Source organism: Lepidochelys kempii, chromosome 25 (assembly GCF_965140265.1).
Source record: "Lepidochelys kempii isolate rLepKem1 chromosome 25, rLepKem1.hap2, whole genome shotgun sequence".
NCBI classification, from domain to species: domain Eukaryota; kingdom Metazoa; phylum Chordata; order Testudines; family Cheloniidae; genus Lepidochelys; species Lepidochelys kempii.
This window is the reverse complement of record NC_133280.1, coordinates 15,700,514-15,728,504: the sequence shown is the minus strand read 5'-3', so window position 1 is coordinate 15,728,504 and position 27,991 is coordinate 15,700,514. Positions and strand designations below refer to the sequence as shown.

The 27,991-nt window shown below is 55.6% G+C and overlaps 3 protein-coding genes across 8 annotated transcripts in view; 2 read left to right on the top strand and 1 right to left on the bottom strand.

Annotated features, from left to right (window-relative positions):
* The window catches only part of UBA52 (ubiquitin A-52 residue ribosomal protein fusion product 1), a 42,188-nt gene that overhangs the window by 4,588 nt on the left and 9,609 nt on the right, over nt 1–27,991 (top strand). The gene's annotated exons all lie outside the window — the stretch shown is intronic.
* FKBP8 (FKBP prolyl isomerase 8) lies at nt 167–17,890 on the bottom strand. 6 transcript variants are annotated; one of them, XM_073323829.1, is made up of 10 exons: nt 17,802–17,890; nt 13,887–14,057; nt 12,856–13,178; nt 10,966–11,135; nt 10,045–10,133; nt 9,254–9,471; nt 8,367–8,539; nt 8,139–8,216; nt 2,205–2,342; nt 167–1,502 (listed from the first exon to the last, which is right to left on the bottom strand). In XM_073323829.1, exons 3-10 carry the CDS (start codon nt 13,151–13,153, stop codon nt 1,416–1,418), a joined length of 1,251 nt encoding a protein of 416 aa, XP_073179930.1. In that variant the 5' UTR covers nt 13,154–13,178; nt 13,887–14,057; nt 17,802–17,890; the 3' UTR covers nt 167–1,415. The 6 variants fall into 6 exon arrangements, with proteins under 6 accessions (XP_073179930.1, XP_073179929.1, XP_073179933.1 ...); XM_073323828.1 differs by lacking the exon at nt 17,802–17,890 and adding an exon at nt 17,697–17,793; XM_073323832.1 differs by lacking the exon at nt 17,802–17,890 and adding an exon at nt 17,697–17,793 and having other exon boundaries at nt 13,919–14,057.
* On the top strand, nt 22,703–27,991 carry KXD1 (KxDL motif containing 1). Its single transcript, XM_073324066.1, has 5 exons — nt 22,703–22,834; nt 23,657–23,769; nt 24,654–24,806; nt 26,011–26,057; nt 26,616–27,991. Exons 2-5 carry the CDS (start codon nt 23,675–23,677, stop codon nt 26,849–26,851), a joined length of 531 nt encoding a protein of 176 aa, XP_073180167.1. The 5' UTR covers nt 22,703–22,834; nt 23,657–23,674; the 3' UTR covers nt 26,852–27,991.

Genomic DNA, 27,991 nt, shown 5'->3' with positions numbered 1-27,991 from the left:
CGGGACCTCGGTTACCTACCGGGGAAATTCTTTTGATGTTCTTTGCAGCCCTCAAGGGCCAAGACAGACAGCAGTGCACCCCAGCTCAAGGTATCAGCCCAAGGAGCACAAGAGCCCCCACACCTGGCCCTTGTCTGGCAAGGAAGAGGCCCAGCTCTGGAAAAGATGCAATTGAGACTTGTCCTTTTATTGGGGATTTTCACAGTTGATGGGGGGGTGGGAGAAGAGAGAGAATAGTACTTTGACTCCATAGCCGCACAGCTGGTAGGACAGTGTAGACACACACAAGACATGGGCCCTGCTGCACAATGGGGAGGGAGGCAGAGGAACGGGGCTGGACAGAGCTACAGGCCATGGGGAAATACCCTCCCTAGGGGGACTGCAGAGACCAAACCCCTAGGAGACAGAGGGATGAAATGGACACGAGACACGCAGACATTTCACCCCTGCACCGTTCCTGCCACATGGTGCTTGGCAAGTATGTGCATGAATGCTGAGGGGCAGGGTGCTCTCTTAGAGAGCCCCCACATCGTCTGCTGGAGGGGCTGTGCTCTGCTGGCCGGCCCCACTGCTCGGGGATCCAGGGACAGGGCCAAGGCGCCACCTCCATCACCCAGGGAAACCTGGCACAGCGCATGGTGGCTGCAGTGGCACGAGAAGCTTTTACAACAGGAAAACAGAGGGTTCTAAGCCAGCCCTCGCTAGCTTTGCTGCAAGAGGCAGCTGAGGTTGTGGTACTGTGGCAAGCCAAGCTCATTTCACAATGGCACCCACGGGCTCCCAGTACCTAGGGGATGGGGTGCTGATTGCATGCCCTCCCCCACAGCTGCATGGAGAGCAGCCACTGCCATGGGCCCTGACCCTGCAGAACCAGAGTCATGGCCACACAAGCCCTGCCTGCTCTACCCTCCTCCAGAAACAGCTGCATCCCTTAACCTAGACTGGTTCTTAGGGGAGCCCCTTCCTGCCTGACCATCAGAAGGGGGCAGATGGTGCCAGCGGTGCACTAACTGTTCTGGTGCCAGGTCGCAGGTTCTGCCAGGGCAGGAGGATGAGGGACCAGCGGTCAATGCATGGAAATGCCAGGCTCTTCATCCCACACACACAGGGCTCGCCCACTCTGGGCATCTCCACCTGGCCTGCCAGCCCTGCAGCCATGCCCCATCCTGCTGCAAAGGGGCTGCTGCAACTGCTGATCTCACGCGCTGGGGTGCCAGGCCCCTCTGGCAGAGAAAGTTGTTTCTGTGATAGACAATCAGTGGGTAACGGGGAGGGGAGCGATGCACAGAGCTCCGGCTCCTCTCTGGTGGGAGGAAATCAGACAGTCCGCGCTGGTGCAGGTCCGGAGGTGCCGGGGCAGCTGGTGGGGCAGACTGGGGCGCGGCCCAGCTCCTTGGGCCTCTCCCCAGAGGACACTAGTTCCTTGCGGCTATGACAACAGACAAGGCCACGCCACCAAGCGCTACAGCTGTTGCACCAAAGAGCCACTTCCAGGGAATAGCCTGGAGGGGAAGGAAAGAGCCCAGGAACATTAGAGGAGAGCCCAAGGGACCCGGCAGAGCCAGCCGAGGGTGCTCCAGGGGCAGGCCACCCTTGACAGCGGATTCATTAGAACCCTGCTGGCCCTGAGGCCAGAAAGCAGCATGAGGAATCAGTCCTGTGCCTGCCACGTGGTGGGGGAAGGGGGTCAGGAACCCCCATCCCATGTTGGGGTGCAGGGAGGTTCCCTGCCCCAGGAGCATTTGAGCACAGCAGGGCCTGAGTGGCAGCCCTCTACCTGGCCAGGGGTGATGCCATCAGGTGGACAAATGGCATTGCAGCTCTCTAGGCTGCCGGATCAGGAGCCATGTCTCAGCCCCACCCGTGGCCTGCCAGCCACAGCAAGCAGGCATCTCTACCCTCTCCACCACGGATCCCTCCAGCTGGCAGCTCCAGATTCTGCTCAGAGCCTGGCACACAGAGGCCTTTCCCTGGCACGTGCTGGCTCTGTGCTGGCCAGGAGAGCCCCAGCAGGCTTCCTAGTGCTAGGAGAGGAGGCGACCCACAGCCCAGCACACGCGGGCACAGGCAGCTGGCTGCTCCCTTGCTGAGACCAACAGCAAGCATGGAACCACTCCGGAAGCATGAGCCATCTCAGCGCCCCCTCAGCACATTGTCGCTGCTTTCCCGGGCCCCTGCCCACCCCTGCATTCCCCACCACTCACCCGGGGCGACTTGGCTTTGCATGTTGCAGGGGTGCTGCTCGTGCTGGGGTTCCCCAGCATCTTCCTGTACATCGCGGTCTCCACATTCTTCTGCTCCGCATGTTTCTTCACCAACTTGGAGAGCTCCGCATGGATAGTCTGGGAGTGAGACAGCCAGGCATACCTGAGAAGCAGCCCCACTTCCCGCCTCCAGCCAGCTCCCAGCACAGACAGGGCAGAGAGGAAAGAGCAACACGACAGCCCTGCAAAGACACAGAGCCAGCAGCCCCTTGGAGCCGGGCTCTACCCTGCTGGGCTTCCGTGTCTCAGTTCCCCACCTTTGAGAGCCTCACGAGGGGGCGACAGGGCCTTGTATTTGCTCCAGCCCTGTAGCGGGTGAGATGCACCCTAGTGGTAGGTAACGAAGCCCTGCGGCTGGTCTCCCAGAGCCCCACCCTGGGGCAATGGGACCACAGCAAAGTCCTGTTACAATTCCCCCCACACCCCTGCCACCAAACCAGATCCCTCCAGGAGCACATGGCTCAGCCTCAGGCCATCAGCCGCAACAGGCCCATCACAACCATTGGGGATGGTTCCTCAGCATGCCAGGAAAGGGCTGCTTGCCATGCCTGGCTGGGGCTGCTGGTCAGGGCAGGGATGTCCCCAGCAGAGGGGGGAACTCCAGCAAGGGCAGGACAACAGGAGGGTCCCGGGCAAAGCAGGTCCTGGGGCTTCCAGCCTCTTCCAAGGTAGAGCTGCAGCCAGCACCACAGCTGTGACGGTCATGCTTGGGCCTGCATTCCCGGCAGGTGCTGGGCACGGCGGCCTAGCCAGGTTGGCGTCCTGGACCGACGGCCTGATGTACCTTCCCCCGCAGAGGCGGACGTGGTGAGCGAGTAGCCGTGGAGGCAAGTGGCTCAACACCCAACTGGCTTCATTCTTCCCAAAGGCAGGGTTGAATGGGCTAGAGTCAGTGGCGTGACCCTCCATAACCCAGAGAGTAACAGGGCAGCTCCCAGAGCCGCAGCACCCTGCCAGCTCCCACAGCAGGGAGCCTTTCCTGCACCAGTCAAGCGTCCAGGAGCGCTGCACACAAGCAGGCTGCTCCCCAGATCCCCGGGAGCCTCGTGACTGGCGTGGGGCCAGTGCGGACACAGCAGCAGAACCACTGCCCTGGCCCAAAAGGAAGGAAGGAAGGGCATACCAGAAAACCCCACATCCCCTGATGCAGCTGCCCCCCACATTCCTTCCCTGCAGGCTTCCAGAGCCGGCACAGCCAGCCGGGAAGGGATTGCAAGGGCACTGGAGCAATGAGCAAAGTTGAATGCAGACCCGCCACCCTGGGTCATGTGCGAGTTTGGAACAGGCCCCGAGGCAAGATACCCAGGTAGCCCTTGGGGTCAGAGCCTGGGAATCCCTTAGACCATCTGCGGTCTCCAACCTGAGGCACTCACAAGATCATTGCCCAGCCCTTGGCCCGAGGGGGGAAGAGATGCCTGGCCCAGAAAGCTTGAGCGTGTGTTGGGTAAAGCTTCCAGGACACCAGAGCCAACCCCAACCCTGCTCCCAGGTCCCACTAGTCTCTGTGCCCCCAGCCACGAGAGGGCTGGTCTCACGGCTGGTCGGCTTGGGAGGAGGGGAAAGTTGCCCAGGCTTGGCATAAACATGTCTAGGAGACACGTAGATCAGCATCAAGCGGGAGCGGAGCAGAGGCCAGCCCACCTCAGCCAGAGGAGGTGCACTACAGCATAGGGCTTTATGGGGAAGCGGGAGTGAAGGGAGGAGCGAGATGGGCGGGAGGGGAAAGACACACACTAGAAACCTCCCCCAACAGCTCTGCAGAGATGTAACTAACATCAGATTCCATCCTTCCTGGAAGCTGAGCCCACCTCTGCTCATCAGGTAACAGGGCCCGTCGGAAAGGGACGTTAGCTGGGTGAGGAGCCAAAGGCCACCTCACAGGAAGTGGTGCTGTATGCTGATTTCACAGCCACTGGGAAGCCTCGAGGTTTCACAAGAGGTGCAGGCTAGTCCCTGCGCAGCCTGGAACTGAGCTCCCTGCAGGCTAGTCCCTGCAGTCCTACCCTCTTAGAATAGAGCTAGGTCCATACAAGACAGGTTCGAGATCCATTTAGGGGCATTTTCCCAGCACCTTGGGCAGCGAGATGTCACTGTCTCAGCCCCACTCTCTGGGATACAGCAGTACTAGCCCCCGCCCCCACTGGCTGAGGATTCCTAGCAGCCACGAGCCAGCTCTCAAAGCCCACATCAGAGGAACCAAAACAGAGCTGAGTGCGGACAGGACGCGAACCCAGGGCCTGGAAAGACTCAGCTTCAAGCCTTTGCCCCTTGTGCAGTGGAACTGCGCCCTCTGCTGGGGGAAGCTGGATACTTGTCTCTACACAGTGGGAATCCCACGAAGCGTCTTTGTAAAGGCATATGGGCATGGTGAAGTTACCTAAAGGAGCCAAGTTCCTTGACTTCTGTTATTTATCCTGGGTGTTTCTAAGACTCAGCTAATTTAAAGGATCCAAGTTTGCTGTTCCCCACTGATGGGCTCTCCCCATGACTCCTCTCTTGTTTGGAGCAATGAGAAGTCAGGGCCTTCACGCCTTGGGTTCCTGTACGCTAGCCAAGCACTGCAGGGGAAAGGCTCTTCCTTTACAAGCGATGCAGAATTTCCAGTTTGTGCTTTTCATGGAAAGAGATTTAGGCTCTGGAAAGAGGAGCCTTTCCAAAACCAGCCTTTGGGGCCAAATTTAATCCGACCATTTCCAAAGTAATAAAAACCAGGGGCACCAGAGAGAAGATTGGATTCTGGACAGTGTATTTTTAAGATGCTTTTGAGAGTGAAATGCAACAAGTTAGCCCAGTGATTGCTGCTTGTCATAACCCCACAGGCTGTCTGCCAGGTCGGTTCTGTTAGGAGGGCATCACGTCCAATGGCTTTCATGGGAGTTGTGAGCCCATGAGGAATTCCTGGGTGCAGTCCCTTGCTGTGTAGCAGGACATCTCCAGAGCAAAACCTGCCCCTGTGGGGGCAGGAATTAGCCAGCACTGCCTTTTCACCAACCCTATTTGAAGAGTTAGAATCTGGAACCTCCACACAGGGGGTGGGAAGAGAAATGCTCAATATTGCTGTGTGCTTGGCTTGCACCTGATGAAAGGCGCCTGACTAACAACTCTGGGGAACTGAATGATCAGACACAGATGAACATGATTTGTTGGGGGAGAGTCAACATGGCTTTTGTAAAGGGAAATCATGTCTCACTAATCTACTAGAATTCTTTAAGGGGGTCACCATAAGCATGTGGAGAAGGGTGATCCAGTAGATACAGACTACTTGGGCTTTCCAAAAGCCTTTGACAAGGTTCCTCACCAAAGGCTCTTAAGCAAAGTAAGCTGTCATGTGGTAAGAGGGAAGGTCCCCTCATGGATTGGTAACAGGTTAAAAGTCAGGAAACCAAGGGTAGGAATAAATGGTCAGTTTTCAGAATGGAGCGAGATAAATAGCAGAGTCCTCCAGGCATCTGTACTGGGACCAGGCCTATTCAGCATATTCATAAATGATCCGGGAAAAGGTGGCAAAGTTTGCAGAGGATACAAAATTACTCAAGACAGTTAAGTTGAAAGCTGACTCCGAAGAGCTACGAAGGGATCTCACAAAACTGGGTGACTGGGCAACAAAATGGCAGATGAAATTTATTGTTAATAAATGCGAAGTAATGCACATTGGAAAATAATCCCAGCTGTTCATACAAATGATGGGGTCTAAATTAGCTGATGAGGGGATGGAACAGTTTCCGTGTGAGGAGAGATTCAAAAGGCTGGGACTGTTCAGATGGGAAAAGAGACAACTAAGGAGTGGGGGAGAACATGAGAGAGGTCGATAAAATCGTGACGGGGTGAAGCAAGTGAACAAGAAAGCGTTATTTACCCTTCACATAACAAGAACCAGGGGTCACCCAATGAAATTAATAGGCAGCAGGTTTAAAACAAACAGAAGTAAGTATTTCTTCACACAACGCGCAGTCACCCTGGGGAACTCGTTGCCAGGTGATGTTGTGAAGGGCAAAAGCTAAAAACAAATTAGCCAAGTTCCTGGAGGTCAGGTACCTCACTGGCTATGCAACCCTGGGCACTGGGTTACCCTAAAGTTCTGACTGTCAGAGGCTGGGACTGGACAACAGGGGATGGGTCACTCGATAATCGCCCTGTTCTGTTCATTCCCTCTAGGGCACCTGGCACTGACCACTGTGGGAAGACAGGACACTGGGCTAGACGGACCACGGGTCATGTTCAGACTCCTCTAAGCCACAGAGCAAGTGAAGCTATGTTCTGCAGCTCATGAAAAACAAGTCCTATGTAGAGTTGTGAGTTAGTTAACACCACTGCCCTCCAGACCCCTGAGCCTTTGCTCCTGGGAACTCTGACAGCCCAAAGGAGTGGCCAGGTCTCTGCTGGACAAGCAGCCCCTGTTGACATTCCTGATGCGCACAAGATGCTTCGGGGAGAGCTGGGATTGTGGCTGACCACATCTCTCGCATGCCATCATACTGGCTATCCCAGCCCCCAACTGGGCCAGCTCGTCTTTGGCCTCGTCCCTATGAAGAAAAGGCGCGTTCTTCCCTCAAGCGAACGCAAACCCAGTAACACCCTACGGAAACAAGGCAATTTGCTGCTTTCACACAAGTTAAACCTTAGGCTCTCCCTTCCATCTCCATCAGCCCCGGCACGGCTTTGACGCCATTCATACTAAGGAATTCTGCTACATGGCCAGCAATCACAGGGTGCGGTAAGGTCAGAGAGACAGGCTGACCATCCAGCCAGTCCATCTGATGGGCCTAGCTAGAAATCAAACCAGGTGGCGCCTGACCTGCAAGGAAGCCAAATCCTTTTTGGACTTGCCTGGATGAGGAGAAGGGGGAGTTACCACCACCTCTCTTCCTAGCAGAGATGCTCCCTTTTACACTGTAGGCTCTTTGGGGCAGGGACCGTCATTCACTAAGTCTGTACAGCCTCTAGCACAATGAGCCCATCCTATCTGTGACCATTAGGTGCGACAGGGATATAAAGTTTAACACCACTGCAATGAAATGCCCACTGAGATGCCTTTTCATAGTCAGGGGCACTCGCTGACAGACAGGGAGAGCTTGTCCCCAGAGCAAAGCCCTACTCTGCCCAGACGCATGAAGGATTTGTGTATTCTGCCCCCGGCCCACGATCCTCACTGCCATCCTGGGTATTTCCTGGCTGCCTCAGGGCTTCCACTCCTGCAGCAGGGCATTAACGGGCAGGAAATTCCCCACCCAGAGCTCATCTCGGCCCATGCGCTTAACTGGAGTCCAGCTCTTTGGGGCTGCTCCCAGAGCAGAGTCAGTCATGCTCTGAACTGCCAAGCAAGGAGCCAGGGCTTGATTTCCACCCCACCTCCTACAATGATGGCCCAAGACGCTGGAAGCTGCTGGGCTGGGATCATCAAAATGTAGAGGGTATTTTTAACAAAGGATTGGGCTGGAGGGGCACCTGCCTGCCATGGGCCTCGACCCTGGGGGCAAAGGAGGAAGGGGAAAAAGCAGAGACCCAGTAGATCCATTTTCCCATGCATAACCAGAGCGGGTTCAGTCCCTACACTATGCAGTGTGAACACACACCACATGGTACCATAGCAATCTGAGCCCACAGGAGACACTGAATGCCTTGCACGGGCCAGCAGAGCAGCGCTGACCTGCTCCCGAGGGTGCCAGCCAATCGGCCTCCCCACGCCGGGATGGCTGGCAACACGAACCCAGAGTCTCAGTGAAGTGATGCCACACGACCAGGAGCCTGGCGGCTCCGGCAGGTAAATTCTCAGCTGGTCGCTCACTTCCACTCCAGCAGGAAGAGGAGCCCACTAGCCAAGCCCAATGCGCCAGCAGCCCAGCCGGCAGGGCGGCAGCAAGCACACTAGCCTACCTTGTTTGACGGCTCCAGCTTCAAAGCGGCTTTGAGGAAGGGTATGGCCTCGCTGTACTCGCCTTGCTGCGCCAGCACCTGGAAGACAAGCCACAAAGCTGAGCAGAGAGGCCCCTGGCTGGCCCCCAGCAGACACGCTCCCGCCCAGGCCGCAAGAGGCCAGGGTCCATCCAACACTCCCGCTGCTAAGGGGAGGGGGCCTCGCACAGCTCAGAGCCCCACTCTTACCTTCCCCTTGCGGAAGAGGGCCTTGATGTTCTCTGGCTGGTGCTCCAGGACCTGGGTGCAGGATCTCAGGGCAGCCTCATAATGGTCCAGCTTGAGCTGAGAGGCTGCCAGGTTGTTGAGACATTTCACCTTCACCTCCAGCAGCTCAGCCTCCTCCTCTGGGCTGAAGAGGACTGCAGAGATCCCAGAGCCGAGTTACACCCGCAGTACAACTGCTTTCCAGCCCTGCTCCAGCTCCCTTCGGTTTGCATTGCAGGGAACCCACTTCCCTAGCCCGCAAGCCATGGAGGTGTCTAGACCTCACCTGGGCCACCAACAGCCCGAGAGGGTGATCCCTGGGGGAGCCCCAGTAGACTGCTGCTGGGCTCTGGGCAGGACAGAGAGGAGCCAGCCTCTGCCCCAAGGGGCTCACAGCCATGGACAGACCAACAGAGGGTGCCCGTGGCGACCAGGCTCTCAGAACCGTGCTGGTATGGCTGCCCGCAGGGAATGCTGGGGGCAGAGCAGGTGTGCAATGAAGGAAGCAGGCTGTAAAGCCACCAAATGCAACTTTCCAAAAAAATCTCCCCCCGACACTGCAGAAGGGCCCCAGGCAAGGAGACATCTCAGAGGGCAACAGTTCCCGAGAGACACAGGCTGCCAGGAGACCCAGCTCCCGGGTGGGGGATTTCTTGGCTCAGGCGAGGAGACGCTGTTCGAAGAGCAGCGTGTCCCAGAGGGGCCAGCGTCACACACGAGGACGAGGAGGGCTGAGCCCTGAGCACCATGGTGGCAGAGACGCCTCAGACATGCAGTAACTCCACTTCCCAGAGTCCTGCTGCCCCCAGAGAACAGCTGTGCAGGCAGGAGCAGGACTGGCTGACCCCAGGGCAAGGCAGGGCAGGTACCTTTGGAGCTGGAGTTGATGGTCTTCAGGGCGATGTCGTACGAGTTGATGGCCAGCACGTAGTCCGTCTGCTGGTAGTAGAAGTTCCCGCGCTCCCGCTTGCGATTGGCCAGCTGGATTTTCTCTCTCCCCCGGAGGAGCTCCAGGTCAGGAGCATCCTGCACGGCCAGCAGCTGCACTTCCAGGGTGAGGGCTGCGTGGGGCGGGATGTCGGGGCTCCTGCTCACATGATGGAGGAGACGCGATGGCACCTCTCCCAGGAGGAAGCACGGGCCCAGCCGAGGCTGCGGTGGCTCTGGGGTCAGCAACGCTATAGCTCTGCGGCAGAGCCACCTGGCGCCAGCTACTGCCCCCAAAACACCCACCGGCTGCGAAGGAGCCATGCAGATTCAGTGCTGGGGAAAGGGGCAGCCCAACAACTGACACACACAGAGGCAGCCAGACCAGGGAGGGCAGCAGAACAGACCCTGTTGCCAGCTATGCCTCATTCCTGCCCTGGAGAAATCCCACCCTTCCCCGAGGGGCAATGGGGCCCACTGACGCCTGGGCTTATCTACTGGGACTGCGGCTAGGGGGTGAACTGTGCTGGGGACATGTTGATGAGGAATCGCACTGAGACCAACGCCTCCTCTCTCTCTCCCCACGGCAGAGGCTCCAGCCTTCGGCCTCGCTGCTGCAGGCCAGGGGGCTATCCCGGCTAAGCCTCCTCTCCAAGGATCCTCCCCCCTCCCTTTGGTCCTGCTGCGGTTAGCCTCCCACAGCCTCCCCGCACGGTCCCAGGACCCCTCTCACCTGCCCTGCAGGCCGAAGCAGTACTTGGGATCTGACATGATCAAGGCAGTTTCTCCCATTTCCAGCAGCTGTGCACACAGGTCTAGGGCCTGCAGGGACCCAGAGTTCAGAGGGAGGTCAGTGGAGGGCGTTCTCTGCTCAGGAGCAGGTGGTCATGGATTCAAATCCCACAGCCAGACTTGGGCTCCTCCCCAGAGGGCTGCTGTAGTGCGGGCAAAGGGACTGTACTGCTGGACAGGTCATTAAACCAGCACAGGAGCAGCTCAGAGTGCAGGCCAGCTGCCAAGCAAACCAGAGCGAGCCTGGCACAATGCAGGAACAGAGCAGGGGCAGGACAAGAGGGCATCAGCCTATAGCCCCAGACTTGGGGCTCTGCTTCTGAACCACAGTGCTTGGCGCAGAGTGCCGGATCAGTCAGTCAACACAACCTGGTGCCTTCGAGCGAGGAAGGGAGCCCCGCTTCCCAGGTGGGCAAAGGAAGCACTCACATGCCTCCTGTAGGTCGCCAGGGGGACGCACTCCCTCCCCCACCTTCACTCTCTCCCCGAGTTCTTAGAGAATAAAGCCAGCTGCCAAATCCACCTGTCAGGATAAAGAAGAAATTCCCTGGGCCCCTCCTCCCCCGCATTGCCCCACATACAGCATTCCTCAGTTAGCCAGGTGCATTACGGAGATCACAAGGGAAAGAGACACCAGGTGTCTGCAGTCACTCGGGGCAGGCAGGATACCGGGACCAGAGGAAGCAGCCATCTGACCCACACCAGACCCTCTCACCCAAACATTCCCAGGTCCATGAACCAGGCTTTGCACACAGGCTGGGCTCCACCAGGCAGGTCAGCTGCTGTGCAGAGATTCTTCTCCTCCCCCACCGCAAACACCTCTCGCTCCAGAGCACACAGGCCTCAGCCCCCTCGCACCTACCTGCATGACGTCGCAGTCTCCCAGGGTGAAGGAAAGGCTGGGATTGTCCTCCACCACGCTGCCATCCTCCAGCATCACCTTGAGTCGGACGGTGACATCCTGGCCTTTGCGCGGCCGGCTCTCCACGCCTTGACCTGGCACCAGGGTCTTCTTCTTGAGTAAGCCACTCCCTGGGGAGAGAGATGGGAGCCAGAAGCACGTCACACCCAGCGGGAGATAGAAAGGCTGTCTTGGCTCATGCTGTCGATGTCCACTTGGGTTTAAAGAGGAGGTGGGGGTGGGGAGGCAGCCAAGTTGGCACATTCCCACTAGGGGACTGATGCCGGGCTCAGAGCTGGCCACGCAGCCACTGCTCCCATGGCTCATGTTGACAAGAGCGTGGTGGCCCTGAAGAGCCACTGGATTCACAGCCCTGGGGAACAAAGGCTCCTGGATACAGACACCGAGGAGGGAGAACGGGACAAAGCAAACTCACCCCCAGCAACTACCACCAACCTGCTGCTATCCTGCCAGGGAGGGACGGGGCTAGAGACAAGAGTGAGGGTTCACACTCCATGGACTCTCTGCTGAGACGTTAGCTGGGGGATCCCCCGAAGAGCTGCCACTTACCTCTCTGGGGCAGGGGCTGCGTCTCGCTCAGCATTTTGTAGGTTCTAAGACCAGAAAGGACCATTGTGATCAGCTAGTCTGACCGCCCGGATAACACAGACCAGAAACCTGCCCCCTGTTCATTCTAGGGCAGCTCTTTGTATTTAACCATTGGGACAATTTACCGAGGGTCACAGGGGCGTCTCCATCACTGGCCATTTCTAAATCAAGACTGAATGTTTCTCTAACCGATCTGCTCTAGGGATTATAGGGGGGGCAGGTCTCTAGCCTGTGCTCGCAGGGGGTCAGACTAGATGATCACAATGGGCCTTTCTGGTCTTGGGATCTATGAATCCTTTGGAAAAATCCAAATCTTGATTTTAAATTCGCCAGTGAACAAAAACCCACCTCGCCCCTTGGTAAATGAGTTAATGACTCTCACTGTTGAAAATTTACATCTTATTTCCAGTCTGAATTGGTCTGGCTTCAACTTCCAGCCCTTCAGGGGACGACATTAGCACAACTGGTTGACTATGCTGAAGAGCCCATCATCAGATCTCTGTTTCCCAGGTAGGGACTTACAGACGGACCAAGTCTTCCCTTAACCTTCTCTTTGTCACAACGAACAGACTGAGCTCCTGAGTCCCTCCTGGAGGGGCATGTCATCGAATCCTTTCAACAGCCTTGGGGCTTTTCTCTCAAAGCCCTCCAGTGTATCAACATCCTTCTTGAACTGTGGGCACCACCGCTGGACACAGGATTCCAGCCGCGGTCGCACTGGTGCCAAGTGCAGCGGTAACAACCTCTGTGCCCACTTGCCATCCCCCAGTTTGTGTCTCCCAGGATGGCATTAGCCCTTTTGGCCCCAGCATCTCAGCGGGTGCTCTCGTTCAGCAGATTAGCCACCATGGTCCCCAGATCATCTTCTTCTTGGGAAGCACTAGCATGCTCTGAATGCTGCAGCGATCCAAGTCAACAACCTACATGCCGCGGGGGGCTCGGCCAAGACCCTCCCAAATGAACACACCCCTGACTCACAGGAGACGCTGTAAACAAACTGCAATGATAGCTGACACCTGACCTGGGCACAGACAGGTGGCTCAGAGGCCAAAGGCTCCATAGCGAGGCATCTGCCACACCCTCGGGCCCCCTTTCCCACACCACTATGGCATCTCCTGAGCTGCTGCGGGGGGCACATAGGAGCCCTGACTTCAGCCTGTTTGCCCTCGCTGGGAGGAGGGAGAAGGGGAAGAGCTTGTGACAACAGGAAACAGCATGGCATCTTCCTACACAGGATCTTACCCAAGACATCAAGCCACTCCTCAGCTGCCTGGGGCATGTTGGAGACCTCCTCCGGGGCTTGCTCTGACCCAGGCATCTGGGTGTCATCTCTGGCTGGTGGGGCCCTTCCCGTCCCTATGTCCTCCAGAGGGGGGAGTTCACTCAGGTCATCGTCGTCATCCTCATCTAGGACTTCAAAGTCCTCCCCGCTGTCCAGCATGGAGGCGCTGGCCTTGGTGAGGCCCGGTGAGCTGAGATCGATGCTGGTGTCAGCCCAGTCAGGGGAGCCATCGGCTGGACCCTCCCCTCCAGAAGCCATTGCAGAGAGGTGAGGATCAAACTAACTAAGAAGTAAAGACAGAAGAGGATGTTTTGTTTGGGGTTTTTTCCCCGGGGAGAGGCGGGAGGCAGGGGGGAGAGTTTAGAAGAGCCGTAGTTTGAGATTCCAGAACTACCTTGAAATGGGGCCTTGGAACCCAGCTCCCTCCTCCCCCCAGCCCAGCAGCCCTTGGGGAAGTCAGCACTCACACTCTGATAAACAGTGATCACTCAGATACAGCCAGGGTCCAGGACCCTGAGCTACCGCGAGAGAGACTGCAAATGGAACAGAACCAAAGCACCTGAAATTGCTACTCCCTCACTGAAGCACAGTGGGGCACGTTTGCCCGTTGCTCCCCAGCCCCCATCCAGGCTGTTGTCTGGACTCTGGGTGCAAATTGACCGGCTATGTTGTAGCTTGCAGCGGCCTCTGGTCTTTGCCATGAGCTTCGCAGGGCTTCTCCTCCGGCTCTCAAAGCCAGAAGCCCGGCATGGAAGAGTTAATCTGAAGCCGATCCCAGGATCACTGCAACCACACGTTTCCCTAACTAGTTTCCATTTATAGCAAGACCTACGAGCTGGGCTCTGCTGGGAAATGAAGTCTAACATGGCGCAGCATGGGGAGGAATTAGGAACCATCAAGCTCACAGGCAGCAAAGAGCCTAACTGGCAGAGGGAAAATATTTCCTAGATACAGAGTCTACAGCCAGATGGGCGGCAGGCGAGCCTCTCACCAGGGTTTTAGAAAGGCCTGGCTGACAAACACCTGGCAGTGGAGATTACCCCAGCGCTGGAGGAACAGGCTGGGCTGTACCCTCAGGCAGGCTCTTGGTCTTCAGTCAAGGGGACAGTTCCAGAAGGCCACCCATTCGGCAAGGGGCTTCATTCCTCTTTTCCAAGGGTATCTTTAAATAAAATAAAATAAAATAAAAATTAAGAAAGCTTGAGGAGACTCTTGCAGAGTCTGCAATCCCCACCCAGCCCCCATTTGGGGATGTCTGGACCCGATACCAGAGCCACCCATACACTGTGCTGCTTTAGAGACAAGTATTGCAAAATAATCCCTGGGAAGAGGCAAGCGAGTGATGCCGCCAAGAGTCCAAGGGCAGACAGATTATGTCAGCCCAGCTTCCCAGCCTGGCCTCACACTCAGAAGGTGGAGGACAAGCCAAGGCCTCAAAGAGAAACAACAGGAACCTTGTGTCTCCACCACAGAGCCCACCGCTGCTCTGGGTACGGCAGAGAGCACTCCCAGCAACAAGGGAAACTTGTTCACAGCAAGAGCTCGGTCTGCAAGCAAACGCCATTTGCTGGAAGCTGTTTATTACACACAAAGAGCCACAAGTAGCTCGCTGAGGAAAAGTTACGGGCTGCTAAGAGCAAACACGCAAATAGATCAGCTCCCGGCCAGGGCAGGAGAAGGGCGAGGCACCCCCCTGCACTGGGGCAGCCAGCTCACAGACGGGACAGGAACACTCTGGCTAGCGTCAGACAACGCAAACCCAGCTCCACAGAGGATAGAGGAGAGCAGAGTGCCCATCAGCCTGGGCCGAGCAGGCAATGAACATGTAAGAGAACAGGAAGAGACTGGTCTGGTGACAGCTGATGGAGATCAGCTGCCTTAGCATTCTCCTCTGGAGTAGGTGTCAGCCTTGCTGCCAGCTAATTACAGAAGCGAAACCAAGGCTGGTCTTGGACACCAGCCCAGGACCACAAAAGAAGACCTATGACCTACACTTGGAACTGGAGATATCGAGGCAAATAACTGTGGGGGCCACGTTCAGCGGCCATAGAGGGACTGCTAACAGAGTCTGCAGCTCCAACACCCAGACAAGAGCTACAGTACAGTGCCTAGCACCTTGGGGCCCCAGCAGTGGAGTGAGCTCTGAGGCCCTAATGCAATACACGTGATAATGGATACCGCTCAGAACGGTCCGCCCACCAGCTCAGAGCTCTAGGCTTGCTGGAGAGCATCCTTCTCCCCGTCTGGGTCCTTCCAGCCTCCTGGCTAACGCACCATCATGCGCCAAACAGCAATGCCTGGATCTAGCCATTTGTATCCACTACGGCAGGGGTTCTCAAACTGGGGGTGTGATCCCTCAGGGGGTCACAAGGTAGTTACATGGAGGTCACGAGCTATCAGTTTTATGGGGCTGACAGCCCTGAGCCCCCATTAAATTAAATTGCCCCTGGCCCTGTTTTTAACTTACAAGGAGGGGTGATACTCAGAGGCTTGCTGTGTGAAAGGGGTCACCAATACAAAAAGTTTGAAAACCACTGCTCTACAGCAAGTGCACAGGCCAAAAAAGAGCCATATTTCAGGAAGTTACTCCTCAATGTCATGCCCACCCCCTCCAGTTATCAAAAGGGAAAGACTGGGGAGTTTTAAATAAAAGTTCTCTCTTCACCACTGCCACAGTTCGTTTCCCTTTCTCTCTCTTTGGGACTGGGAAAGATGCTCAGATCCATAGCGATGAGGACCAGGTGAGTAGCTAGATAGACGGGGGATAATAATCCTGATTGTCTCCCATCCTTAGTCCCTGGCCTGAAGAGTTTTACAGTGTAAATAACAGGCCCATCTCACACTACAAGTCTGAGCAGCACTCAGCACAAGGGGCCCTCTGGGAGCTACCACAGTAGAATAATGAAGATCAGGCCCATAAAAAACAAATAAATCCAGCCCAGTCAGCATCCCCTTCTGGTTCTCAGGCCCTTACTACTGGCCAGGCTCCTTGTGATCCCAATGCAACATGGGAGGTAAAGTTACACTCCCTCTAAATGTAACGGACATATTTCTGTTCACACTTGTCACTCTGATGAGTGTGCTCCCAGAACCCTGGGCCCTGAAAGGACGGGCACGACTGGGACAAGCCCAGGAGCTTCCCTTAACCAGTCACTGGCCAGGGAGACTCAGGGGTCTGGCAGGCCCAAGACACTTTGCTGCTGCATATGGCCTGAGTGAATTCATCCTTGCCTTAACCACTGCCTCGCCCCCCAACCCCCAGCCCATTGCCTGCTGGGCTTTGCCTCTCTCACTGCCAGTCCCTCCAGCCCAGGCTGCCAGCCCAGCTATGAGAGGGGCTGCAGCAGCATGCTGGGTCACCACAGGGAACGCATGCACCCAGCTGGGACACTTAGCAAATAACAGCCAAGTTAAAGGTTGTAGTCACCATGCCAAGGTACAAGTCCTTTAAGAGGCAGGACCCTAGCTACCCAGTCCCGCTTTCCTGGGCTCCTGCCCACATCACCCTGCCCCAAGTCACTCACCAAGGGGGAATTCAGAGTAAAGCCCCCAGCCAAGAGCATCATGGATTGGCACCCCGCAGGGAGAGCCCATCCAGAGACTCATGCCGCTCCAGTCTACAAAAAAGCACCAGAAGGCAGCCTAATTCTGTGAGCGCCACGATGCTCGGAGAACAGCCTGGATTTATGTGACAGCGTTTCCCAACGCCCCAACACCGCAGCATGGGGCAGGAAATCACATTTTCCCCTAGTAGGCGTTTCAGTGAGGGAGCGACACAAAGCCTCTGTGCGGGGCCCAGCCCTAATGGGCAACACCCGTAGGAGCCTTGGCCCAGCGAACAAGCCCGCAGGTATCCTCCCCTCCAGCAGTTGGCCTTTTCAGGCCCCGCTTCCCAGCAGGAGCCACCCACAGAAAGAGATGGCAGGACACAAGCACCAGACTTAACAGGAGTTCACCACTAACACGGTGAGAGCGATATGGTGACTGGACCCTTCAGCCTCCCCGAAACCCAGGGAGCAGCAACGGATGCCCCCGCCCTCCTCTGCCAAGCCACTGCAGGTCACACAGCTGCTCAGCAGGCGCCATGGGGGGACTGCCCCTTTGGAACCATCCCCCTCCACAGAGTCCTTCTGCGCACCCCGCCGCTGCTCCCGGGGCTCCCCCCCGGGGCTCCCCCCGCCCCTCCCTCCCCCCGGACCTTCCTCCCCACCCCCGGACCTCCCGCTCCCGGACCTCCCTCCCCGCTCCGGGGGCTCCCCCCCACCCCTCCCCGCTCCCGGACCTCCCTCCCCGCTCCGGGGGCTCCCCCCCACCCCTCCCCGCTCCCGGACCTCCCCCCCCCCGCTCCGGGGACTCCCCCCCCACCCCTCCCCGCTCCGGGGGCTCCCCCCCCCGGACCCCTCCCCCACCCCCGGACCTCCCGCTCCCGGACCTCCCTCCCCCCGGGGCTCCTCCCCCCCGCCCCGCTCCGCTCCCGGACCTCCCGCTCCCGGGGCTTCCCCCCAGCCCTCCCCGCTCCGGGGGCTCCCTCCCCCCCCCGGATCTCCCTCCCCGCCCTCCCCGCTCCCGGACCTCCCTCCCCGCTCCGGGGGCTCCCTCCCCCACCCCCGGACCTCCCGCTCCCGGACCTCCCCCCCCCCGCCCCGCCCCGCCCCCGGGGCCCCCCACCCCGGGGGCCCGTCCCGGGGCCCCCCGCCGCTCTCAGCCCCCCGCGGGCCGGGGAAGCGGCTTGGCCCAGTCCCCCGGGCGCCCCTGCCCTTCACGGGCCCCTCGCCCCCCGTCGAGGCAGGGCCATCCCTACGCGGGCTGGCGAAGCGCGCCGGCCGCGCTCGGACAGGGGCACCAGGCAGGGGCCGCCCCGCGAACCCCCCCGGCCAGCGCCGCCCCCACGAGCTCCGGCACCCACCTGGCCTTTGGGCTCAGCTGCTCCAGCCCCGCCCCCCGGCTCTCATTGGCTCCAGGGGCCTGCTCCAGGCCCGCCCGCGGCTCTCATTGGCTCCCCTGGGTGGGGAAGACTGCCGCTAAGTGGCCGGCTGCAACGCCCGTCTCGCCTGGATCGGCCTTTGCCCGGAGCCTTCTTAAAGGGGCCGCGGCCGGTGGGGCTGCGCGCAGGTGGGCTCAGCCCGGGCTGCCCCTGCTGGGGTGAGCGGGGGCTCTGGGTGGGTCCCCGGCGTGGGGGGGGGTCGTAGCAGCCCCCACTGCCATGCAGAAGGGGCAGCCAACAGGCCCCAGCATGCACGGCTGCACCCCAGCCCTGGGGAGATGGCGGGCCCCAGCATGCACGGCTGCACCCCAGCCCTGGGGAGATGGCGGGCCCCAGCATGCATTGCTCTGATCCAAGGTGGTAGCCACCCCATGGGGATGGCACAGCCCATGTGCCACTTGATGCTGGCAGTCTGGACTCTGCCTCTCCTTTGCAATTTGGACTGAGACAAAACCCCTCATTTTAATCCCTGGATTCTGTGTGGCTACACAGAGCTGGTGTCCCCGTCACTTTTGTGGCTGAAAGTTATCTACCTCCGAAATGCAGTCACTGCACCCTCATTCATGGTCTTTGTCACATGCTGCATCCCTGGGAGACCTGGCAGGTTGAGAGGTGTGATCAGGGCAGAGCACTGCAGTCCCTCTGCAGGTGGCATCTCTTTGTCAATGACACTATGTATGTGTGGCTGAACTCTGCGGGGAAGAGGGCGCATTCTGTCTTCCCCTGGCGTAAACCTCCAATCTTCCTCCCATGTGCTAATAGCTCAATAAGTTTCTACATTCATGGATACTTCCCTTCTTATGTACTGGGACCAGGATAGATGGTACCAGTCTTCGGGAATTCTCTTGTGCCGGTTTGATCACTCTGCTCATCCATTTTGTGCCTCACTCATGCAAGACTTTCACTAGGTCTGCCATCACTTCATGAGGTCCCTTTGCCTTCATTTCCTGGACCACACTTCTCACCTCCTCCTCTGTTAGGTCAGGCTCAGGCATCACATTAAGATCATATGTTGGTAACTCTGCCTTAAAAGGGGTTTGCCTATTTAAGAGACTCTCAAAGTATTGTTTCCAATTGTCCTTTCACTTGTTTGGGTGTTACTAGCTATCTCCCCTGACCATCATTTACCAATGGTATTAGAATACCACCCTCTTTCCCTTAGCCCTTCATATGGGTTATATCTCAAAATTAAATAACTATTGGATCTTACACATTTTTATCACAACATAGGGCACAAATCCTCCATCATACCCACTGACACCAGAGAAAGTATTTTTAAATTCATAGAAATCTGGGACTAGGTACCATGGTAGATACCTCCAGGAGATATACAAAGAACTTTCCCTAGAGTGTGTAAAGTTTGGTCCAGTAACATCTGTCAGCAGGCAGCATTCTGAAATTGACACTGCAATATGAGAACCTAAAGGAAGAGATGAAGAAGTAAGCCCCAGTTCAGGAAACCATCCCTATTTGGGACAGCACTTGAACACATGCTTTACATGCACCTACAATTAATCACATGCTTCAGTGCTTTCTTTAATTGTGGCCCTAGACTACTCTGCTTTAATACTCATTTAACAAACAGAAGATCAACAGAGAAATTTGCGATTTAAACAAAATAAGGTCACCGTCCCTGTTAGGATGAGCAGATTAATTCTTCTCCATTATTCATATCACTTTCCTGCACACACAAAGGAGCAATATTCAGTGCAAGATTACTGATTTACCTCTAGGTTACATTTCAACCAGGAACTTGCTGTATTTTAATTTTTCTGTAAGAAAGGAAACATGATTTTTTCCGAGGGCAAAAGATCACCCATTTGTGACGTATGTCCAAGGTCACCAGATCACCACCTTGTGATTTTTTTTCCAAGTCATTTGACCACTGGTTCATATATATATATACATGTATCTATACACACCACTGGTTCGTATGGATATTTTTATATAAAAGGGACCTTACTGGACATGGGCAGGCCTTCATCCTCACCTTCTCTTCTTTATTTTCTGTCTGAGTCATGCAAACTTTTAAAATGACACCATCCACATCAAAATCTGAGGAGAAATGTTGAACATATTCAGAAATCCATTCACATGGCCTTGCAAAACTACCTAGAGATGCATAACTTTTTAAAACTGAAGTTGTTTTTAAGATTGCCAGGCCAGTAGTGAAAGAGGATGAAATTTCCTTTCCTTCTTATGGTCTGTGATGTTGCACACACACACACACTTTTGGTGTGAGTGAGATGGATGGAATTTCTATTAATGAAAGACTCTTGATTTAGATTATTAAGGGGAAAGAGTGCTAAATGAGGCCCTGATTTTAGAAAATCTGGAAGACAAGTGGAAAAGGAAGCAGCATTTCAGCTGGTCTGACTGTCTGTGCTGGCAACGTCTGCCTTGTCTGATTTATCGGTAACTTTGAGGCTTACTGCAAACTGAGAAAAAAGTGAAGCAATAATTTTCCTGAAAAAGCCCTGCAAGCTCTCGTATTTTTTCTGACAAATGAATCACCGAGACTTGGGGAACTTTTCTCTTGGTGATTTGTGCTGACAAAGAAGCTTGAAGTTGGACCAGTCTGTGCACTGACTGGACCTTATACGAAGTAGGAAAAAGTTGCTTTGATTTTATTCCAGTCCACTGGGCTCAACCTGTACGCTGCTCAGCCAATCTGTCTTTGATTTAGTTTCCTAGCAATGTACAAAAATGTACTGCTCCCAGAGAACCTTATAAATATTTCTCTGCCAGTGTAGTTACCCCAGAGCCCTTCTGGTCACATTAATCTTCTACAGCCTCATCCCTGAGGAAATTTATCTCTAGTGATGAGGGGGCGCTTATGTTATCCATATAGCTGAGGGGTCACATGAAGTTGAACTTGAACTGTTACCCACTGGGCCAGGGTCCCTACAACATCAAGGCCACTTTCCATGCTCTGCCAGACTCCCCACAGTGCCCATGACCCCTGCCCAGCTGGCTTCTCCACATCAAAGCCCACAACTGTATTACTTTTGTTGGAGCCTCCCCCTAGAGAGTCCCAGAGGGCGGCTGTGGGAGCCCCCCCCTCAAACAGACACTGAGGGGGTGGGGAGCTGAGGGAGCTCCCCCTTGGGACACTGAGGGGGAGCGGGATTGTGGGGGGCTCTGCCATAGAACACTGAGGGGGAGGAGGAGGGGGAGTTGTAGGGGGTTCCCCTTGGGACACTGGTGGGGAGGGGTGTTGTGGGGGGGCTCCCCCATAGAGCACTGAGGGGGAGGGGGAGCTGCAGGGGGTTTCCCTTGGGACACTGAGGGGGAGCGAGGTTGTGGGGGGCTCCCCCATAGAGCACTGAGGGGGAGGGGAGCTGAGGGGGAGGGATGTTGTGGGGGGGCTCCCCCACAGAGCACGGAGGGGGAGGGGGAGCTGTAGGGGGTTTCCCTTGGGACACTGAGGGGGAGTGGGGTTGTGGGGGGGCTCACCCATAGAGCACTGAGGGGGGAGGGGAGCTGAGGGGGTGGGGTGTTGTGGCGGGCTCCCCCACAGAGCAATGAAGGGGAGGGGGAGCTGTAGGGGGGCTCCCCCATACAGCACTGAGGGGGGGAGGGGAGCTGAGGGGGAGGGATGTTGTGGGGGGCTCCCCCATAGAGCACGGAGGGGGAGGGGGAGCTGTAGGGGGTTTCCCTTGGGACACTGAGGGGGAGCGGGGTTGTGGGGGGGCTCCCCCACAGAGCACAGAGGGGGAGGGGGAGCTGTAGGGGGTTTCCCTTGGGACACTGAGGGGGAGTGGGGTTGTGGGGGGACTCCCCCATAGAGCACTGAGGGGGAGGGGAGCTGAGGGGGTGGGGTGTTGTGGCGGGCTCCCCCACAGAGCACTGAGGGGGAGGGGGAGCTGTAGGGGGGCTCCCCCATAGAGCACGGAGGGGGAGGAGAGCTGAGGGGGAGGGATGTTGTGGGGGGGCTCCCCCATAGAGCACTGAGGGGGAGGGGAGCTGAGGGGGAGGGATGTTGTGGGGGGGCTCCCCCATAGAGCACTGAGGGGGGAGGGGAGCTGAGGGGGTGGGGTGTTGTGGCGGGCTCCCCCACAGAGCACTGAGGGGGAGGGGGAGCTGTAGGGGGTTCCCCTTGGGACACTGGGGGGGAGTGGGGTTGTGGGGGGGCTCCCCCATAGAGCGCTGAGGGGGAGGGATGTTGTGGGGGGGCTCCCCCATAGAGCACTGAGGGGGAGGGGAGCTGAGCGGGAGGGATGTTGTGGGGGGCTCCCCCATAGAGCACTGAGGGGGAGGGGAGCTGAGGGGGAGGGATGTTGTGGGGGGCTCCCCCATAGAGCACTGAGGGGGAGGGGGAGCTGTAGGGGGTTCCCCTTGGGACACTGGGGGGGCAAGTGGTGTTGTGGGGGGCTCCCCCATAGAGCGCTGAGGGGGAGGGGAGCTGAGGGGGAGGGATGTTGTGGGGGGCTCCCCCATAGAGCACGGAGGGGGAGGGGGAGCTGTAGGGGGTTTCCCTTGGGACACTGAGGGGGAGTGGGGTTGTGGGGGGGCTCCCCCATAGAGCGCTGAGGGGGAGGGGAGCTGAGGGGGAGGGATGTTGTGGGGGGGCTCCCCCATAGAGCACGGAGGGGGAGGGGGAGCTGTAGGGGGGCTCCCCCATAGAGCACGGAGGGGGAGGGGGAGCTGTAGGGGGTTTCCCTTGGGACACTGGGGGGGCAAGTGGTGGCGGGCTCCCCCCAGGGGGGCAGGGGCGGGGACTCCTGGCGGGACCTCACGCACATGTACGTCCTGACGCGCCGGTCACGTCGTGCGCGTGACCTCCATCCCGGAAGTGAGGCTCCAGCCCGGGGACCCCACGAGCCGCCGCCGGCCCGCGCTTGCCCCGGCCCCGGCCCCGGCCCCGCTGCCCCACGGAGCCCCCTGGCCGGGGCGCCGCGTCCGTTATGTGAAGGCGGCGGCCCCAGGCTGGGCGGGGGGAGCGGCCCGTCCAGGTGCGCGGCCTCCGGCTGGGGAGTCGGGGGGGCCCCGCGCCAGTGGGGCGCCCCGGCTCCCATGGGGCGCCCCGGCTCCCATGGGGCGGGGCTTTGGGGGGTCTCCATCCAATGCGGGGCGGTGATTCCATGCGAGGCGGGGTCATGAGCTGTCCCTATCCAGCAGGGCAGGGGCCGGGGGGTCCCCCATCCGGTGGGGGGCCGGGGGCCCTATAGGGAGAGGGGTTATGGAGGGGCCCGGGGTTCCCTAGGGGCGGGGTCCTGCAGGGAGAAGCGTTACAGGGTGTCGCCACCCCGTGGGGGTCTGCGTTCAGTGGGGACAGCTGAGGCCCCTGGGGAAAGGGCTCGAGGGGTGTCGGAGTTGGGGTGGTCCCCATACAAGGGGCTGGAAGGGTCTCCAGCCAGGCATGAGCCCCTTTAGCCGGCCACATCTCTAAAGGGTCCAAGTTTCCTTCCTGGGGTCGGCGGGGCCGTACTGTATCCCATGAGCCGTCTAGGTGTGTGGCTTTGGCTGGGCGTCTCTGTAGCGGGACTAGATCTTGCCCTCTGGGAGAGGGTGAGGGGCTGCAGGGGCCGCAGTTACAGCGCGCGGCTTTGGTCTCATGGCTGCAGTTCTGGTCCTGTGTAAGGTAGCAGCGAAGGCGTGGCTGGTCCGGGAGGGATTCTGCTGTCTTCCTTCCTCAAGGATCTGACTGTTGTGAAAAACAGTTTGAGGGCGTCTGGTGCTGTTAATTGTTGCTAGGGCCGGTGAAGGAAGCTGCTTTGTGTTTTTATGAGCAGCCCTATGAACTTCCTCTCTGTATCTCTATTCCCTTCCTGCAGGCTACAGTGTACAGTAAAATGGAGCCCACAGCCTCTGGTGTGTTTTGCAGCAGGGTGCTAAGTATGGTGAACTCCGAAGACGTGAACGCCATCATTTTGGCTCAGAAGAATATGTGAGTCAAGTGGAATCTTATCAGCCAAAATACCCTGCTGTTCTGTTCAATAAATATACAAATATCCTTCTAATTGCTAGTAATTCAGAGAAACTGGATGACTCGGTGGGGTTAGAATGTGATACAAAACCCCTGGTCACGATTTCAAAGCTGTCCTAGGTTGCCAGTAACTAACTGACAGCTGTTCTGTTCAGTGCCTGTTAAAATGAGTTGCAAGGTCTTAGTTAAATTCCTAGTGGGCATGTGTCTGGGCTGCCGAAGAGAGGGTTACATTTGCCACTTGTAGGCTGTCCTAGCTGAGAGGTCAAAGACTGAAAGAGCTGATCTTTCCAGGGCATGGGTGAGCTGCTTTGTGCTAATGCAAACTTCCTCGATTGCTGGTACTTTGTCAATTCTGGGAATAAACAGAGGCCTTTAGTTTGCAGGGCAGTCAAGTCAGCACCATCCTCAGTGCTGAATTCATTTCCTTTTTTAAACAAATTTTAAATATTAAGAAAAGTCCATCCATCACGTCTTAGCTGATCTTCACGTCTGTTCTCCCTTTTTGCTGCTGCTTTAAACTCCTCAATTCACTTATTTTGAATTCTTCCCTCAACCCCCAAATTTTCTGACAAATTTCCTGTCAGTAGAAATAGTCAATTAGACTCTGATTGATTTCACTAGGGTTTTGCCCAGGGTGGAATTTTGCATGCAGAGTTCTCTGGGCAGGACTGGGGCTTTAATCACTTCAAAAGCTTTTCGAGGAGGGGGAAAGAAGGATATAATTTTCTTTCTGACTTTTGTGGGGTTTGTGCATGTTTTGAGATAATTGTGAAAGTCTTACCTGGTGTGCTTTATTTTTGGAAACTCATGGACAAATTCCCCATGTCTCTTCCTTGCTCTAGGCTCGATAGATTTGAGAAAACCAACGAGATGTTGCTCAACTTTAATAATCTATCCAATGTACGCATGCAGCAGATGAATGAGAGGTTCCTGCATCACACTAGGACGCTGGTGGAAATGAAGAAAGATCTAGATAGTATTTTCCGAAGAATCAGGTGGGCTCTGGATTCAGGGTCTGGGATGCGGCATCTTTCTATAGTGCCTCCTGTTGGATGATAGAGGAAGGGCCCTGAGTGGATTCAGAGGGTGTCCTGCCCTGCTTTCCCTGTCCCAGGCAAGGTCACTGAGTCACAGTGACCTCTGTACAGCACCCCAGGAGGGTCAGAAAACGACAGAATGGTGACTAACAAACTCAGAAGGGGAGTGAATAAAAGGCATAGCTTGCTTTTACTCTGCAAAACAAACCAACATGGGAAGGAGGAGAGATGTGGTGTTTGCCATAGTACATTGGGTGTCAGGCTCCTGGCTTCCAGTCCTAGCTCTGCCACTGACCGTGTGACTCTGATCAAGTTACTTCACCTCTCCATGCCTCTGCAAAATGGGGAAAATGCAGACCCACCTCACAGAGGGCTTGTGAGGCTTAATGCTTGCAAAGGGATATGCTATTCTTGGGTGAAATGTGGTAGAGAAGGATTACATATTATTTAAAAACTTCTGATTTCAATTTTGGGGACAGCCTTGTCTTTGCTAAGGTGGAGGTAAAGTCATGAGACTGTCAAGAGTCTGCAAAGCAGTAGAGTATTTGTTGATTTACAGTGAATTACTTTATTCCAAAGCTCTGGGGCAAGGGGGGTGTTTTGGCCCCTTTACTTCTCAGTGCATGGAGAGCAACAATAGGTGCTCCTGCCCTGTGGTGGGGAGGTGCAGCAAGCAGACAGTCCATGAAGAGACCGGGAGGCTGCTGGAGCAATCAGGGACCCTGGAGCTGCTGCTCCTTGGTTGGGGCGCGTGACACTTCTCAACGCTGCAGTGCCCCATTTCCAGGGTGGGAAGGGACCTCAGGCTCCCTGCTTGCTACAGGGTTTAATAAAGTGCTTGAAGGGAAATGTCCCTTGAAGGAACATCTGGCAAGATGAGAAGTGGTCAGGACGTGACACGTCACGCCTCACATCTACCCTTTGTTCAGCAGGGTCTGGAGCTCAGGAGGGTCTGGGATTTCTGTTCCTGCAACAGCATGAATGTGCAGTGCAAGGGCATTTTATCTTAATCTGCTTAAACGGTTCCTGCAACAAAGCTTGTTCTGCTGAATGCTTGGCCCCTCTTTTGTTGGAGGGGAGAGGGGCAGTGGGTTGGTAGATATATTTATGTACTTTGTTAAAACTCAGCTCTCTTTTTCTTCTCCCTCCTGCCCCCTTACAGGACCCTAAAAGGGAAGCTGGCCAAACAGTACCCAGAAGCGTTCAGCAGTGAGTGTCTCCTTGTTATTCAATCTGATTTACAGCCTTTATATTGGCTTCCTTCCACTCTGATAAATCAGTACTTCTTGGTAATACAGCACCGGTTACTCTAGAGTCCCAGTGCATCCGAAGCTAAAGAGAAATGTGTGTTTGGGGCAGGCAGCTTGCAGTGGGGATTCTCTCGCGAGATTTTTTTTTTAAACACCTCTGTGTTACCCAGTGAAAGGTGGCTGGGTGTAGGGTACAAAGCTGCAACTAGCTGCCAAGTTGAGTGCACATCACAGCAAAAGAGCTGGCAGGTTTTTTGTTACTACAATAATGAGCAGCCAAAGATTTTTGAAATAGAAATTGTAAGTTTGAACACCCTCGAGTCCTTCCTCAGTCCATTTTGGTGATGTTTGAGGATTCCTTCTTCAGTCATCTGTTTCCTCTTGCCGATACCTGTACCATGTCGTCTTTACTCTGGGTAGCTGGAGTAGCATGTGTGGCAAAGATACCTGGAGTCCTGTCATCTTTATGCAGATGGAATAAACTGCTGAGGTAACAATTGTGTCTCTCTCCTTTCAGATATTCATGAATCTCCAATTCTAGAAGATGACGATGATTTTGACCCTATTCCAAAAAGCACAGCGACCACAATTCCTACCTCTGAGCAGAGTACGGGCTCTTGTGACACAAGCCCTGACATTATTTCTCCAACCATGAGTCAGGATTTTGAGGATTTATCACAAGGCCGGTATGATTCTCCAGCTGTTAATGGACAGAGCCTAACAGATGATGAAATGGCCAATGAGCTGGACTAACACATACTAAAAACTAAGGCATCAGCTGAATCAGCTGCATGGACTGTGGAGCGCAACCAGAGAACTTCCTGTCCTGTATTTATATTTCTGTGTTTTCTTAGCCATTTACTTTTTTTGTGGGGAGAGGGAAAGTGAAGGCTGAGTGGAGAGGGGCCCATCACATGGTATTCAAAACTGCCATCATAATGCAAACATCGAGTCTGGGTATGGCAAACATGCAAAATGTATGGATTGAAATGTCTCTTCTCTGTTCTTGTTTGTGTGCAGGGGGGAGCAGTAAACCCAAAGGTTAGCTTTGAACATTAGTTTCTGGACAAATAGAGATCTTCTCAGAAGAGTACTCTAACTGCTTTTCTTTATACTTTTCTTAAATAATTTACTTGGTTTTACGCAGAAATCTTGAGGCTCTGTAATTTACAGTGCATGCAAACCCAAACTATAGCCTCCTTACCGGCGTGGTACTAATCTCTCTCAGCTGTGGCTCGCAGGATCTTGTACTTGCAAAGCAACTGTAGCTTGCTTTTTGTGATCTTCTCTGCCTTCTGAGAGGCCTGCCTGCACTACAGGGCCATGTAGCTAATTAATATATACTAATGATTTCTCTAGCACCTACAGAACATCTTTTCCCACACGGTAGCAAAAACCTGAAGTCCTCTTTTCTTAAGTGCGCAGCTGTTCTGTGCCACAGCTCGGATTTTCAGGAGGGAATCTTTCATAACCGCACTTCCATTGCTTAATGGAGACCTTTGACTGGAACAGTTTGACAACTGCTATGGCTGTACCTTGCTCTCTATAGTGTTCATCATATGTTAAATTATCAGGTAGTTTCTTTGGGTAAAACCTTTCATTTTTCAAACAGTGATAAAGACCCTGTACCGAAATGTCTGCTTTTTGTCTGTTTTCACCTTTGACTTTGCCAATGTCTGTGTTAATGTATTACTGAGAGCCAGGATGGAAATAACTAAACCTGTCGTCAACCTAAGAGAGAGGGGAAAGTTGCCCTCTAATCCTCAGTGGTTGTGATCAGCATATCTCCAGAAATATTATAGTGAAAAGAAAATATTTTTGTATTACATGTTTACAAATGCTAGGAGAAAATAACCAATAGAGAATTCATCAATAAAACATCCATCCAAAACA